The 16148-nt window shown below is 64.1% G+C and overlaps 3 protein-coding genes across 3 annotated transcripts; 2 read left to right on the top strand and 1 right to left on the bottom strand.

Moving 5' to 3' along the window:
* The first annotated feature begins 1650 nt into the window (after window positions 1–1650).
* On the top strand, window positions 1651–3581 carry EIF1 (eukaryotic translation initiation factor 1). The gene is made up of 4 exons (XM_082494864.1): window positions 1651–1794; window positions 2040–2203; window positions 2313–2414; window positions 2735–3581. The coding sequence occupies exons 1-4, from the start codon at window positions 1764–1766 to the stop codon at window positions 2777–2779; spliced, it is 342 nt and encodes a 113-aa protein (XP_082350990.1). The 5' UTR covers window positions 1651–1763; the 3' UTR covers window positions 2780–3581.
* A 3209-nt stretch (window positions 3582–6790) lies between these two features.
* Window positions 6791–7953, top strand: LOC309681174 (gastrin/cholecystokinin-like peptide; the record flags this gene model as incomplete). The annotated part of the gene is made up of 3 exons (XM_082495013.1): window positions 6791–6810; window positions 7504–7715; window positions 7829–7953. The coding sequence occupies 3 exons, from the start codon at window positions 6791–6793 to the stop codon at window positions 7951–7953; spliced, it is 357 nt and encodes a 118-aa protein (XP_082351139.1).
* An 895-nt stretch (window positions 7954–8848) lies between these two features.
* HAP1 (huntingtin associated protein 1) lies at window positions 8849–15863 on the bottom strand (the record flags this gene model as incomplete). The annotated part of the gene is made up of 15 exons (XM_082494842.1): window positions 8849–9248; window positions 10114–10216; window positions 10699–10917; window positions 11016–11329; window positions 11545–11712; window positions 11810–11877; window positions 11966–12103; window positions 12204–12278; window positions 12356–12486; window positions 12627–12705; window positions 12842–12950; window positions 13243–13343; window positions 13456–13572; window positions 13722–13798; window positions 15761–15863. The coding sequence occupies 15 exons, from the start codon at window positions 15861–15863 to the stop codon at window positions 8849–8851; spliced, it is 2202 nt and encodes a 733-aa protein (XP_082350968.1).
* Between the last annotated feature and the right edge of the window lie 285 nt (window positions 15864–16148).

The raw sequence follows: 16148 nt of genomic DNA, 5'->3' as shown, positions 1-16148 counted from the left end.
AGCACAGGCCATAAGACAGCAGCTGACGGGGTCCCCAAGGGACCCCCACTCCAGGTCACATTTGGGCTCGTTGCTCTGATGAGCCAACTATTGAAAACACCTTTGTCTCAGCATGTTACAAAAGTCCAGAGACTGCCCCGTTCCAAGCGCTGTGACCAGGGTTACTGGGATGTCCCAACTGAGCCAGGCCATCGCAATGCGCCCCCCGACCGTGCAGAGCAGCCGGGAACCGGGGAGGCGATGAGCCGCCGCCAGCCACGCTGCACCGGCCGTGCAGACAGCGAGAGGGATGGAGCTCACCCTGCAGGGAGGACTTCAGTGTGCCAAGGTCTGACTGTCCGAGTTGAAATATCGTAAATGCAAGGGGACTTGTTTCACGTGTGTAAAGAGAAAAAAAATCTTCCTTTTCAGGCAGATTCAGATGATACCTTGAGCGTTTCCCTTTGGCATCAAAGAGCCCCCAGGCCCTCGCTCAAGAACATCATGTTCTGCAGCACCCTGGTGTCCCTCAGAGCATCTCCCTGCCAAGCAGCCTTGCAAAACGAGTACAGAAGCGTGATTTCTATCTGCATATGGCGCTGTACTTGCTTCAAGTGTGGCTGTCATCATGGTGAGAGCTGAGTGACAAACATTCACCCAGGCTCTCCAGTCAGAGACTTCTCAGGCTGGAGCTGGTAGCAAAGTCATCCACAAAGCACCGTAGTGGTGCAGCTGTGGAGCACAAGGCGGATAAACGGGCCTGTGCTGGGCTTGGCAAGGCCAAACCTGGGCTGCGAGGGCCCACACAGGGTAATGGGGATGTGGCAGTGTCCCCACCAGGCCAGCAGCGTGGGGGGACCACTGTGTGTTTTGATCATCAGGAGATAAACCCCCTGACTGGTGGGACCCAGGCCCCTCCCCAGGACACGAGCTCGCAAGTAGACACCTCCTGCACCCGTCAGCCGTGGTGACGCCTCTGCTCAGCAGCTTTGCGCCATTGCGCCACGTGGATACAAACATGGCCATGACAGGGCTGACCCAACTGGTCCCACTGTGTCCATCCGGAGGGTGCCGCAGCCGGTCACCGCTGCTGGAGGACGGGGGGCTGGCGAAGGGCCGGAGCAGGCCGGGTAGGGGGTGATAAGCCAGGGCACGGCGCTGCCCAGGGGGGTCCGGTCCCGCCTCGGGGACACCGCACCCACGGGCCGCGTCTCAGCCCGGAGGCCCCGATCCCGCCCCGCGCCCCGGTTTGCGTCACACACCGCGGGGACCGCGCCGCGCACCGCTCCCCCGCCCCGCAGCCGGCCGCAGAGCCGGGCCCAGCGGGCTGCTGGGGGGTGCAGAGGCCGGCGGGGAGGGCCGGGGGCGGCGGGGCCGGGGCGGACGCGGCCCCGAGGGGCCCCCGAGGCCCGGGCACGGCGCGGCCCCAGGCCCCGCCAGGCGCCGGCTGCACCGCGCATGCGCCGCACCGCGGGAGGCCGGTTCCCCCCCCCCGCTCGGGCCTCCACCGCGCATGCGCCCGCGCCTCTCGCGCCAGCCGGGGCGCGGCCGCGCTCGCCCGTGCGGCGTGACGCTCCCTCGCGGCGGCCAATCGCCGCCCTCGCTTCCCGTGCGCGCTGGCGTCACACGGAGGCGGTATATAAGCGGGCGGCGCCAGTCCCGCCCCCCTGACAGCGTCTCGAGCCGCCGCCGCGAGAGCATCCTCCGCCGAGAGCCGCTCGCCCCGCCGCACCCGCCGCCTCTGCCGTCGCCTCCGCCGAGGGAAGGGAAGGGAAGCGTATCGTATGTCCGCTATCCAGAACCTCCAACCCTTCGGTGAGGCCCTTTGTGCGGCGGCCGGGCCGGGCCGGGCCAGGCCGGGCGGGGGAGCGGCCTGTGGGCCCCGCCCTGCCGGCCCCGCCCCGTGGCGCAGTTGCTATTCCCGGGGCCGGTTGCGTCAGCCGCGGGGGGGTGGGGGGAGGAAGGGAGTGACCGGGGGGGGCGGGTCCTGTTCGTGACGGGCGGGCGGGCGGGCCAATGGGGAGCGCGGCGGGCCGGGGTCTGACGGGCGTTCTCCGCAGACCCCTTTGCTGATGCAAGTAAGGGTGATGACCTGCTCCCTGCCGGCACTGAGGACTACATCCATATAAGGATCCAGCAGCGGAACGGCAGGAAGACCCTCACCACAGTCCAGGGCATCGCGGATGATTACGATAAAAAGAAACTGGTGAAGGCCTTCAAAAAGGTGGGTGGTGCTGCGGCGGCGCCGGGGGGGGGCGGGAGGGGCTGCAGCGCCGCCTGGAGTGGCGTTTGGCGTTTGTGTCACCCTAAGGAGGCTGTTCTCTTTCTTCTAGAAATTTGCCTGCAATGGTACTGTAATTGAACACCCCGAATATGGAGAAGTGATCCAGTTGCAAGGTGACCAGCGCAAGAACATATGCCAGTTCCTCGTAGAGGTAGGATTTCTTCAGCCTGCTGCGCGTGCCAGCTACGTTCTAAGCTAAACATGCATCTCTGTTTCACTAACCACGCAGGTTCTAATTTTCTTAGCTTTAGAAGAGCAGGTTGATGGAGGAAGCTCTTTCTGTTCTTGAAATTCTTGCTTGAGGCAGATAACATCCAGCAAAGTTTTGCAGTTGCAGTCTAATCTTCATCCCATGCTCTAGGGGGGAGCAGAAATTTGCCAGTTCGACAGCGTCTGCAGTGTAGAGGGTGTACGGGTGTGTGCAGAGGCCTCTGCTTCAGTGCGCTGTAAAGTGCGTTTTCTTTCTTGCAGATTGGACTGGCTAAAGACGACCAGCTGAAAGTCCATGGGTTTTAAGTGCCTGTGGGTCACTGAAGCTTTATGCAAGAAGATTTCCTTACCATGAAATTCCCGTCTGTCCCTTGTCATAAGTTTAAAACCAGCCGGTTTGTGTAATGTAACAATCTTGGGTCCACTGTTCAGTCTGGACTAGTGTAATTCAGTGATGTAATAAACTGACAAGAGCCCATGCTATCTCGTCTTGCTGTCCCTCATTTAACAGAGGTAAATCGGGCGTTTGGCATGGTCCAGCCTGAAGCTCAGAGTAACCGGATGGTCCAAGTTAAGCCAAGGGACTCAGCCTGTCAGGCCAGAGACTGTCCAGATCGTTCCTCAGTCCAGCTGCTCCTCCATCCCCATGGACGGTAATTCTGGCGGTGCCTCCTGTGGCCCTACACGGAGCGAGGCACCGAGCGCGAGCCGTGACATGGCACGGGGAGATAGCGCCTTCCCTCTAGGCAGTGCTGGCTCCTGGTGGCAGAGGGATTTGGGGAAGCTTGACTTTGAACAAGAGGAGTAACTGAAGAGCACCTTGGAGGCTGGATGTCTGCAGTTCGGGCCTGGCAGGTGCTGGGACCCTGCGAGCCCCAAGCCACTGGGCTAGCGTACTGGAGGAGCCGTTACCTTGGGTTAAACTTCTGACAAGGGATCTGTTTTGGACTAATGTAACGAGTATCATTGTAGATAGAGCGGCCAAGCTTACGTGTCACTAGCAACTGCTGCCTAATGCCCTGTGAAGTAACAGATTTTTGGTTTCATTTTTAATGTTTTATGTAATGTATTTAAAGTTTTATTTAAATAAAAACGGTTTTCAAAAGCATTTGCTTGGTGGATTGAATTGCATTTTGGAACCAGAGTGCTTTGCTTTGGGTAAGCAGTGACACGGGGTCAGCGCTGCTGGTGCCGGCAGAGAGGAGCTTGGTGGAAGCAGTGCTGGGGGGGTACGGGCGCAGGAATGGGAAGGGGGAGCAGCCTGTGGGATGAGGAGGGCATCTTGAGTCATTCCCTTCCTGGGCCTGAGTTCTTTAACCCTCACACCCAGACTTGTGCTTGTCGCATTCCTGACCGGGCCGCGCAGCACTTCTGCTTCCTGCAAAGGCTGACCACGGTGGCGAGGAGGGGAGGCCGCTGTCGCCATGTCCAGGCTCTGAGCAGGTCGGGTGTGGGCTGGGGGACTGGGGAGCCCCCTGAGAAGCAAGAATGAAGTCACCTCGGGTAAAACATGCTCTTTTAGAGCAGCTCTGGCCATGGGGGCTGGCAAGTGCCTTCTGCGGAGGAGCAATGCCAAATGTACTAACATCTGTAAGAAAGTGCAGAAAGTCTGTACATTTCCCCCACGTGCTGTCTGTCCCGTGGCAGGTGATGCTGTGGTTGTGGAAGTGACCTGTCTGCTGCAAGGGCCGGGTTGTGGGGGGAGATGCACCCTCCGCAGGAACAGAAATGCCGGGAGCTGCCTGGGCAGCCACTTGCGCTTCTGGCGGCTTTCGAAGAACAGAGCCGTTTGTTCACTCGCCGGCAGCACAGATCCTGACTTTCCACCCCTTTTCCCGGCACTGCGGAGGAGCACTCGGTTCACTTTGCTCCCGTTTACTTTCTTTTCTGGGAGACTTTGCCCTCAGAAACCAAATTGCCGCAATTATGCAAAGCACCTGCAAGCGCGGTGAGGTGGCCGGTGACCCTGAGCCCTGCCTGCTCCCTGGAGAGCGAGCGCAGGCAGCGTTGAGGCTGGGGATGTGCGTACGTGCCTGCGGCCTGACACAGCCAATCACGGGTCTGCTTCTGCTCCAAAAATCCAACTTCCCCTGCCTACGTCCAGGCAGGTTTTCGACCCACTGGGGTTTGCCTGGTGGCTCGCAGCCCTTCAGGCGCAAGAGGCAGGTTGAGCATCCCTCTGCCAGGAGAGCCGGGCCGGGCAGAGGCGAGGGATGCCGTGGGCACAGCACCGGGCTGTCCTGGGAGAAGGACCAGCCCCAGCGCCCACGAGCCGCACTGCAAACCTGCGTCAAGGGGCTGCGGAGCCCATCGCGCCGGAGGCAACAGCCGCTGTGTTCCCATCACCCTGACGGCTCATTGGGCCCAGATCGAGCCATTAAAAGCCTGAAATTGCAAAACAATTTGTTTGTTCCTTGTGAAAAACACTCCGTAGAGCGAGCGATCGATTGCTGTGGAGCGCGGGAGGTGCCCGGGTGCTGCTGCCTTCCTGCCCATTCAAAGCCCATTTGTTTTGGAGTTGTTTGAGGAGCACCGGTACTGCTTTCGGCAAACGCGGCGAGCGCCGGGGGCACCGGCTGACAGCGAAGTGCACCCGATCCGTGGCACAGCACTCACACGTGTTTTATTGAAGGAGGGAGACAAATGTTGTCCACAAATACACTGAGATGAGGGTAAATACGGGCACGAGGAACCGTCAATATTGAAAGGAAAGACCGGTGGCAGCGGACAGGGATTTACCTGGGGGGCACTGGGCAGGCTGTGCTCGGCGTTACCGAGCCCTGGGGTGGGTGTCGCGTGCCCCCAGCCGGAGCTGCGGGGTCTGTCACCACGCAAGTGCCCACCCGTCCCACGACACCCCAGAGCTTTTTGGGGTGGGGGAGAGCTGCAGAGAGGGGCTGCTCCAGGGAGGGTGTCCTGGCAAAGGGCAGAGCCCCCAGCAGCGCGGCCGTCCCGGCTGTGTGCACCACTGAGCACCCCGGGGACCCCCGTGACGCTGTGGGGAGCCCCCGACACCCACATTTGTGGGGGCAAAGATGTCTCAGCTGGTGCCAGTCGCAGATCACCATACGTACAGCGCTATGTCCACATACACACAGAGCGACACATGTATGTGTGCGTTGACAATTCCGTATAGTCTCCAGCCACAGCCATATATACACAGAGTGCCACACGTGTACACACGCACACACATGCACGTGCGCACACGCTCTCTCTGGGGCGAATCAGCCCATATAGTCTCCAGCCATATAAACACAAGTGTCTGCACATGTGGGTCTGTGTCTATGTATCTGTAGCCATATGTATACATATGAATACGTGTATGTGTTCAGATAGAAGCACGATACATCATGTTGGCTATTACTAGTAGATACATTATTTAGATGATCTATATTTTATATTGCATAGAATGTTATTTATTATACTGTAGAGTTGCTATTTATTATAGAATACATAAAGTAGCATATAAGGTAATGGCATACATAGGCTATTATAAAATATAGTAATATATATATATAAAAAAATACAAAATATAAGACTCTGTGTGTGCTACAGTATATGCTACATCCAGGGCCAAGTGCTGCTATATGTACGTATACCCGTCTATGCCAGTACGTGTGTAGGCAGGCAGACAGCTAGCTTTGTGTTTATAGATGCACCTATATACTTACATGCACCTGTATATATCTACGTGCGTGTGTGTCTGTGTGTGTGTGTGTGTGTGTGTGTGTGTGTGTGTGTGTGTGTGTGTGTGTGTGTATACACACACATATATGACTCTATATGTAAGTATTTCTAACTATGTATGTATGTATGCATATGTACATGGGTGTACAGATATGTATGTATGGGGGGGGGGGGTCACCTCGGTAAATAGCTCTACTGCTCAAGACACATACATGCAACCACGGCCAAGTAGCCTGTAGCCAGCTCTGCCTAGAGTGATATTTGCCTATGTCCATACGTAGCTATGTATGAACCTGCCCATATATGTATACAAGTATCTGTATATCTGTGTATGTATATGGATATGTGGGTCTGGCTGTATCTCTGTCAAGCTGTGTGTGTGGGGGGGGGGGGGGGGGGGGGGTGTATTTATATGTGTGTGCACTCTATGCATAGATGTGTGTATATACACATATATATATATGCGTGTATATACACACAGCCCTCTACATCTACAGCTATACCTATATATGTTTGTACGTATCTACACACATACATATTGCTGTGTATGTATAAAATACACTCACGCAGAGAGCTGGGTAGGTATGGATAGATAAATAGCTCTGCATGTATATATGCATGCGTACAACCATGGCCGATTGCCTCATACAGTCTCCAGCCACAGCGATGTGTACACCCCCTGCACCCCGCCGTGCGCATCCGTGCACACGCGTGTGCCCATGGGCTGCCCCGGGCTCTGCGGGTGGGTGTGGAGCCGCCCCGGGGTGGGGCAGCCGCGGCAGCGCCTTTAAAAGCGGGTCGGAGCCCGGTGCCCGGGAGGCAGCACCCGCCGAGCCCCGGAGCCAGCAGGTGAGTGCCGGTGGCCGCGGGGACCGGCCGGAGGGGACGTGGGGACCCACTGGGAGAGGGGGATGGAGAGCGCTTGGGGACCAGGCTGGAGGGATGCAGGGGATGTGGGGACCCGCTGGGAGGGACAGAGGGGACTTGGGGACCAGCCATGCCTGTCGGCGTTCAAGGAGCACCCAGATGACGCTCAGGGTTGGTTTCAGGCAGTGCCGCCGGGAGCGGGGAGTTGAGCTCGGTGGTCCTTATGGCTCCCTCCCAGTTGTAGGCTCCATGACTGCAGGGGACCAGCTGGGAGAGCGGGATGGAGAACACTTGGGGATCAGATGAGAGGGATGAGGGGACTTGGGGACCTACTGGGAGGGACAGAGGGGACTTGCGAACTGGCCGTGCCCTGGGGACGAGCACCCCACTCCCCGCTCGGGTCACCCCTCGCTGCAGGCTGAGCCCGTGTCCCCCATTCGGTGCCCACAGCCCCTCCGCTCCCCTTCCCCGCCCAGTCTCTCCACAGCCATGAAGGCAAAGGTGTGCATCGGCCTCATCCTCGCCATTGTGGCGACCACCTGCCTGTGTCGGCCCGCGGTGGAGGCACCGGGCACTGCGGGGGACCCCCACCGGCTCCCTGCCAGCCTGGTCCGGCGGGACTGGCCTGAGTCCCTGTCCCAGGAGCAGAAGCACCTCATCTCCCGGTTCCTGCCCCACATCTTCACAGGTACCGACAGGCGCAGGGTGGGCAGCCCTCGGGGCCCCGTGGGGCAGAGCCCGGCCCCCCCCCGCCAGCCCCCAGCCCGGGGCAGCTCTAACCTGCTGCCCTTGCCCCGGCAGAGCTGAGAGACCCCAAGGGCGACGTGCACGGGGAGGAGGGGACGGAGGCCCTGCACGACCACTACTACCCCGACTGGATGGACTTTGGCCGCCGCAGTGCCGAGGTCTCAGTTGATGCCGAGTAGCTGCAGAGCACCAGCACGCTCGGTGCATGTCTCCTCCCGCAATAAAGCTTTGGTACTACAGCTCTGCCGCCGCTCACGTCTTTGCTGGGAAGAGCTGGGGGGGGCAGGCAGGGGGGATTCGCCCCCAGCCCCACCGGGAAGCGCAGGACAGAGACCCACCACCAGCACGCAGTGACAGACAGACATGGCACACACGAGCTGCTTCGTGACTTCACATTTATTTGATGAGGAGACAGGGCACGGCCCAGGGCGAGGGACGCAGCCGGCGGGAGCAACAGCTACACCCCAAGAAACACCCGCTGCAGGCGCCCCCCGTGCCGTGGGTGCTGCTGCTACTGCTACTCAGTGGGCAGGAAAGAGTTCAAAACCAGTAGTCCCTTTAAAAGTCAGCCCGGGTGGCGGCCAGGGCACAGCCCGGGGTGGGAGGACTCACCCCAGCACAGGCGGGAGCCCCCCAGGACCACCCGAGCCCGGGCTGAGCATCGCCCTTCGCTGCAACAGCCGCCGCAGCCCCACAGGGCTGAGCTGCCTCTCGGACGGGCTCAGCAGAAACAGGAACAGTTTTTATTGCCAGCAACGGGCTCCTGCGCGGGGTCCGTACCCTGACAGCGGGGGACAGGGTCAGCTGGATGCCCCCGCAGCCCCCAGCATCGCCCCACGCAGCTCCCTGCACATGGGACCCCTGCGGCTGTGGGACATGGGGCCGGGGCAGCGTCACCCCGGGGCCACACGGCACCGCAGGGCTGTGTCCTGGCAGCCAGGGAGAGCTGCGGGGCCCCGGGGCACCCCCAGGAGCTGAGGCTGAACGCCTGTCCCGTCTCCATTCCCCCACGGACCGGCGATGTAGAGGACGGAGAACGCATCTTGTCCTGAGCTGAGGGGCTCCGCAGTGCCATCACGTCAGCGCGCCCCGGGCTCCCCCACGCTCTCCCCGCGCATAGGACATCTCCCCCCTGGCCACCACCTTGTCCAGCCCCAAGCGCCGCAGCTTCTCTACCAGGTTCAAGCTGAAGATGCTGCTCCTGGGTGGGGGTCTGTCCTGCCCCCCACCCTCAGGCGAGGGCTGGGTGTCGGCATGCTGGGGGTCCTGGGAGGGGAGCAGGGGGGCCCACCATGACCCGGTCCCTGGCACAGAGGCGGAGATGCCCCGCAGCAGCAAAAGCCTGACAAGTCCCACGGGGGCGCTCGGGGGTCCGGGGCCAGGCGCCAGCACAGGGGACGATGGCTCTGGCGAAGGGCTGCCGAGGCTCAGCCCCTCAAGGGGCCCACAAGAAGGCACAACGGCGTTATACAGACTGGAAGGGAAGAGAGAGCAGAGACGGGGGTCAGTGGGGGTCTCTGCCCCATGGGATGCTGCTCTGGGGCCAGGGGGTCCTGAGGCAGAGCAGGGCCCCCTTTCCGCCTTCCTACACACCCATTCACCTACTGAGCTTCGGGCTGTGGGGTGGGAGACGCCCCCCGACTGCAGCACTGCACAAACACCTTGAAGGTCATGGCACTGTGCCGGGGGGGCCACAGCCATGCCCCCCCCCAGCTCCCAGGAGGGGATGGGACACGGTTACTGCTTCATGAGTGTTTTCCCAACATGCAGTCTTTGTCTAAGAGTGCACAGTGAACTCTGCTCACACCCACCCCCAACGAGCCTTGGAGGGGCTCATTAGGGCTAAGCAACAGTGCTCATTAATTAGGGGGCAGGAAGGCTCCTGCCCCCACCTCCTCCAGCCCAGTCCTGGTTTATGCACATGTCCGGGGAGGAGGAAATCCACGTCCGCTCCCAGGGAGGGCAACTGCCCCTCAGCCCCAGAGCAAACCCCCCTCTTGCCCCCAGGACACTGCTCCCCAGGGTGAGCCCAGCCCGGTGCGCCCCAGGGAGGCTCTTCTGCCCGTCAAGGTGCTGCAGCACAGAGGCCGGGGGGGATGGGATTGGTCCCAGCCCCCCGGAGGGGGGGGGCAACACAGCCCTGGGACCCCAGCCACTGGAGCAGCCGGATTTGGGGACATCTCAAGTGCCAGGAGTCTCTTAGAACATGGGGGGCTGCAGGTGGCCCCGGGGCTGCTGCTTCCTGGAGCTGCAGGGAGGCAGGCGTGGGGGGAGGAGAGGGTTGGGGGGGCAGGGGGGGGGCGCTGGCGGTGCAGGCGGTGGGGGGCCACACGCCTTACCTGGGTGTCACCGTGGTGATCTCGGTGGTGGGGTGGAGGATGTGGCAGGTGGTGATGGTGAAGGTAGACGGGGTCTGGGGGAGGTTGTTAACAGAGAGGAACACTGGAAGGGACAGGAGACGCGGGGTTAATGGGGAGGGGGGACAGGACACAGGCGGAGAGGGGGGCTCGGGCACACCACGGGAGAGCCAAAGCTGGGCTGCGCACTGCCACCGCCAGCAGAAAGCTGCAGGGAGGGGCCGCAGCTGCAGCAGCACTGGGGTCCGGCGCTTGCTCAGAGGAGAGGGCTGCGAGCACGAGTGGGAACAGGAGCTGCCGTCCCTACCAGCCCCGTCCCTTCCATGCGCCCGGGCTGCAGAGGGCACACACCACCGTGACGACGAGGGCTCACCCCGGCAGGGCGGCTGCAGGACAGCCCTCGCGCAGCTGCAGACAGAGCATCCCCACGGGGACGGACGGGTGACAGGGACGGGCCACTAGCACATGACGGGAGAGCGCAGAAGGGTGCAAGGGGCAGCCTGGGCAGGAGGATGGGGGCATCCTGGTGGCCACAACATCCCCTCCGCCCCCTTGCCCTGCGCTCACCCCCAGGGCGCTCCTTGGCTTTGGTGGGCGTTGAGGTAGGGAGCAGCTGGAAGGAGCTGGCGTCCACCTCGTCCTCCTCCAGGTCATTGAGGCTGTAGACCTCCTCCAGGTCAGTGTCCAGCTGCCTGAAGTCTTTGGTGAGCACCCCCGGACGGGGCACCAGGATCCCGCCCAGGTTGGGCCGTGCCAGCTGCTGCCAGTGGTGGAGCGTCACAGAGCCTGGGGGGGACACACAGCCAGGGGGGACTCAGCTGGCGTCACGGGACCCTTCTGGCACCTCCAGCTCTACACCCCAGGAAGCCCCCTCCATCCCTCACCTTCCAGGGGCTTCACGATCTGCAGCTTGTCGGGCAGGTAGGTGAGGGAGCCGAGGGAGAAGCCGGAGCCGGCTGTGAGCTCCGAGCCCCCCGAGCAGTTGGTCCCGGTGGAGATGATGCTCTCATTGGGGGTGAGGAAACCACTGGAGCTCTCCCCGTCCCTCAGCCGCCACAGCTTGTGCTCCCGCTCCGCCTCGAAGAAGGAGCGCTCCTCCGAGGCATGGCTCTGCTGTCGCGCCGACAGCCGCTGCACCGCGGCCTCCAGGTCCTGCCGGCCCGGGGCCGTCTGCGGCTCCTCTCCGGCCACTTTGCCCCTGCCGGCAGGCACAGCATTAGGGTGCTGGGGGCCATGGTCCTGCACCACACCCCCACGCTGGCAGACCCCGGCCGGCAGCGCACTCCGGCTGTGCCTGCCCTCCCCTGCCCCAGGCTGGCAGCACTAACGCTCTGATGCCATCAACATCTCGCCAACACCCGCAGGAGCCACGGTGCTGTCCCACCCAGCCCGAACCCCCACTGCGGCACTCACTGGGCGCCCTCTGAGTCGGAGCAACTGGTGGGGGGGGTGTTGGCCCCCCCAGAGGGGGCGGCTGACAACTGCTTGGAGCCAGGCACGTGGTGGGGAGACTCAGAGCAAGACTTGGCTTTAGCTGCCTGGTTCACCGCTTTCACCGTCTCAAAGACGCGCATGTAGCTCCTGCGGGCAGGGAATAGGCAGGGATGGACCCTCGAGCCAGCCCCCAGGGACCCCCCCCCGGCCTGGCCCAGCACCAGCCACCGATGCCAACACCCACTTGTAGTCCGAGGAGGAGCTGTCTGTCCCCTTCCTCATTGTCCCCTTGATCTCAGCCGCCAGTGAGTCCTGGAGATGTGGGGGGCCCAGTATGAGCAGAGGGGAGAGCAGAGCCCCCCACCCCTCCTGTCTCCCCCCTCCCGTGCCCCCCGCTCACCACGGGCAGGAGGCTGGGGCCACCGTAGCGGCTGACGGTGCTGTTGGGCAGGCTGCGGCTGCGCAGGCTCTTGACCTCCTCCTGGGCTTCCTGCAGCATCCCGCCGCACTCGGCGTACTTCTCCTGCAGGTCCCGCAGCTGTGGGCACAGGCACAGCTCGGGCACGTCCCTGGGGGCAGCGGGGCAGGACCCCCCCACCGGCCAAGGGCACACATGGCCAGGCCCTCCCCGGGCTCACCTCCGTCCGGAGCTGCTGCTGCACCTCCTTCGCCAGGGCCAGGTGCTGCTGGAGCTCCTCCACCTCCGAGCCGTACTGCGGGCAGGAGCAGGCAGGTCAGGGAGCTGTGCCCCGCACCCCCCGGCACCCCGGCGTGGGCAGGGGATACTCACTGTGCGACACTTCCGCTGCAGGTCCACAACCTGCGCCAGGAGCTGGCTGATCTCCTCCTGCTGCCGCGCCGTGTCCTCCGCCTTGCGGGCCAGCTCATCGGAGAGGTAAACCACCTGCCGGCTTGCTTCGGCTGGGGAAGGCCCGGGGTCTGTCACCACGGGGGCACGGCCCCCCAGCCCCAGCCCATGCAGTGATGCTGGGCAGTGCCCGCAGACCCCCCCAACCCCAGCCGGGAGAGGAGCTGCCCCCCGCGAGCGCAGCCCCACGTACAGAACTGCTCCACACAGTCGATCATCAGCTGCTGCTCCTGGTCCTCGTACTGACAGGTCTCGGTTGCGATGTTGGTGGCCTGGAGGAGAGGGTCGGAGGGGCTGAGCACGACGGGCAGGACCTCCAGCCCCCTGGGGGCCACCTCAGCTCCCCCGGCGGCGAGCGGGGCAGAGGGGGGCACAGCGAGGGGCGTCCCACCAGCCGGCTCTGCTCACCTCCATGCGAAGCTTCTGGTTCTCCTCCTCCAGGCTCTTGAGCTTCTGCTGCAGGGTGTCGTACTGGAAGTACTGCTGCAGGGACAGCGAGGACTCGTGCCGGCGCAGCCTGGGGATGGCAGGGAGGGCGCTGAGCACCCACAGTGCAGGCAAGATGGGGCTATGGGGCTGCCCACCCAGTCCCCTACCCAGTCCCCTACCCCGCCCCGTCCCCCAGCCCCGTCCCCCCAGCCCCCAGGCAGGCATCTGCAATGACCCAGCTGGTGGGGCTGGACCCACGGAAGCCGTGCGAGAGAAGGGAGCACCAGCCCCGGCACTGCCCCAGGGAGGGCGACGGCTATAGCCCAATGCCTCTGCCCGACCCCCCAGGAGCGAGCTGTGGGACAGGGACCCTCACTCACGGCGTGGAGGTGGCGGAGGTGGGCTCGCTCTCCTCCGTCGTGGTAGTGTAGAAGTGGAGCAGGTCATCCCGCATGGAGACCTCGTGGCGCAGCTGTGCGATCTGGGAAGGGAAGGGGCATCAGGGCACGGCATAGGGGACCATGGCCACCCACAGCCCCCGGGCCGGGCAGGCAGGGGGCCGAGGCCAGGACCCTGCACCCAGGAGCCGTCACCTCCTCTTTGGCCAACTCCAGCTGCTCCTCCAGGAGCTCGTTGCGCTCGGTCAGGCTCCGGTTCTGCTTCAGCAGGGACTGCCCGATGCGCGCCGCCAGCTCCAGGTCCCGCTCCTTCTGCAAGGGGCAGGTCTGCGTCAGCCGGGGCCCGTCCCCCACTCTGCCCCCTCTTCCCCAGCCCTCCCCCACCTCTGTGTCCCCGGGGTCCCGCCGACCCCCAGCCCTCGCACCGGCCCAAGCCCATGCGCGGGGCTGCACTGCCGTACCTCATCCAGCAGGTTGGTGACGGCATCGATGTCGTGGTAGGTCTTCGTGATCCTGACCACCCGCTCAGCACACAGGACTGGGGGAGAAGGGCGACGGGTGAACCCCCACACTGCGGGAGCACCGGCTCAGGGGCTCAGTACTTTCCCCCCACACACCACAGCTTCCCGTCGGCACTCGCTGCCCCGGGGCTGCACGGCAGAGGGAATGGGAGGCACCTGCTGCAGGTGGCACAAAGCTGCTCCACGCTGGTCACCAAAAAGGACCTTTTATCCGCTTGGCAGCGCCAGCCGTGGGGCAGGGCGGAGGCGGGCAGGGACGATCGCAGCCCTGACAGCACCAGGGCAAATGGGGGGCTCCCACCGCACCCCCCAACTCTGCCTACATTTTGGGGCAGCAGGAAAGGTACCGAGCGCCCCTCGCTGCATCCACCACCCCCGCCCAGACAGCAAGACCCCAGCCCCCCGCAGGACACACGGACGGGAAGGATGGACGGGGAAAGGCAGGCAGCAGAGACAGAATCGGAGGTGACATCTCCAGCGAAAAGCAGGCTGGAGCTCCAGTATAAATAGCGATGGGTGGCACCATGCAGAGCCGGGCTCGCAGGCGGCGTCCCCTCCAATCTGTCCCCAGCCCCCTCCCCCAGATGTCCCCTGGAGAAGCCAGCCCTGCCCTAGTTTCTCCCTGGAGATGCCGGCCGAGGCAGAGCCAAGCCCATCCTCTGGGGATGCTGCACCCCGCACCCACCCTGACGCCCCTCCGGCCACAGCGATCCCCACTCTGAGCAACAGGGGCGAAGGCAGCTGCAGGCAGGTTGCCTCAGTAACAGGCAGCTGCCTGCCACGCCAACAGCACACAGCGCTGCTGCATCGCGCCGGGCCCCGGCTAAAGCCCAGCCTCCTCCCCTGCCGCTATCTGGGTCTCTGGCAGGGAGAGGGGACACGAGGACGTTGGTCCCTCCGGCACCGATCCTGCCAACTGCGCCTGCAGGAGCTGCCAGACAGCGCCGGGCACGCACCCAGATGGCAGCGCTGGAGCTGCACGGTGGGAGGGAGGGAGCTGGCAGCGAGCATGAAGCCCCGGTCCCTGCCTGCACCCTGGTCCCTGCCTGCACCACCCAGCCGCTCCCAGTGGTCCCTTCTGATGTTCAAGGGTGCGTGCCTCAGTTTCCCCTGGCAGAGCAGTGCTGGCTGCGCTCAGGGCCTCGACTTGCGCCCCCAGCCGTGACCGTGCTCCCCAGCTGGGCAGACAAAGTGGGTTAACGGGAGAGGCTCAGCCACACAAATCCCATTACGCCGCCCCAGCTGGGGTTGTGTAATGCTGCGCGTGTTGTCGAGGCAATGCCCCCACCCACCACCCCCGTCTGGTCCCCACCACCCTGAGTGCTGCCCCTGCACCCCAGCGGGCACGTACCCCAGTGGGCACATCCATGGGGAGAGGGGCCAAGCCCAGCCCCAGCCTCATGCCCCTCCCCACGTCCCGACAGGGCCTGCTCCCTGCAGGGGTCCCCAACCGGACCTCGTCAGGCCGCTGAGCCGTTAATTGGAAATAATTAGAGCATGAGCATCGTTACGGTTTGAGCGAGTGGCAGGCCCCGGGAGGCACTGGGGGCTGCAGTGCTGGCAAACACGTAAACACCCGCCCCATCTGCGGGCCTGATCCAGCGCGATGCGGGGACCCGCACTGTGTGGGGACCTGTGCCCCATGGGAGGGCAGACCCCCATCCCCACGGGCACACACAGTCCTGGCGGGACCCCTCACCCCAATCCCTCCGCCTGTTCCCCACCACCACCGCAGCGGGGACGCCCCTCCCCGGGGTCAGGGTGACCCGGGGGACCCCCAAGGGACCAGGCGGCGGCTGCCCTGGGATGGAGCGCGGCGGGGAGGGGGGAACGCACGGACGGGAAAGGCGACGGCACCCACCGGGGGGAGACACCCCGACCCCCCCACCCCCCGCGCCGGACCAGCCCCGCTCCGCTCCGCGTCCCCCGACCCCGCCGGCGGGGGGGGGGCCCGGCCCGGGGCAGGAGCGGCCCCTCACCTTCCTCCAGCTCCCGGGCGATGGGGTTGGGGTCGGCGCCGCCGCCCCGCTCCGCGCCCCCGCTCAGCTCGTCGTAGCCCGCGGGACTGCTCCAGATCTCCATCGCGCCCACCGCCGCCCGCCCGCTCCCGCCGCCCGCTCCCGCCCCTATTTATAGGGTCGCCCCGTCTGCGCGCACCTGCCCGGGCGCGTCCCACCGAGCCGGGGCCGGGGCCGGGGCCGGGGCCGGGGCCGGGGCCGGGGGCGGCGCCGGGCGGGAGCGGGGCGGGGGCGGCGGGGCCGGGGCTGCCGCTCCCCCCGCTGCGCTGCGCCGCGGCGTGGATGGGCTCGGTGCGGCTGCACTCTGCCCCGGGGCACCGGGGGGATACGGTCCCCGTCCGGCACCCCG

The sequence above is a fragment of the Vanellus vanellus genome (assembly GCF_965231255.1).
Source record: "Vanellus vanellus genome assembly, chromosome: 24".
NCBI classification, from domain to species: domain Eukaryota; kingdom Metazoa; phylum Chordata; class Aves; order Charadriiformes; family Charadriidae; genus Vanellus; species Vanellus vanellus.
The sequence above is the reverse complement of the archived record's forward strand: the minus strand, read 5'-3'. Positions and strand labels throughout refer to the sequence as shown.

Coding starts and splice junctions, on each gene's coding strand:
- EIF1 (XM_082494864.1), top strand. CDS start 1,764: ATGTCCGCTATCCAGAACCTCCAACCCTTCG. Junction 1,795..2,039: donor CCAGAACCTCCAACCCTTCG/GTGAGGCCCTTT, acceptor CGTTCTCCGCAG/ACCCCTTTGCTGATGCAAGT. Junction 2,415..2,734: donor TATGCCAGTTCCTCGTAGAG/GTAGGATTTCTT, acceptor TCTTTCTTGCAG/ATTGGACTGGCTAAAGACGA.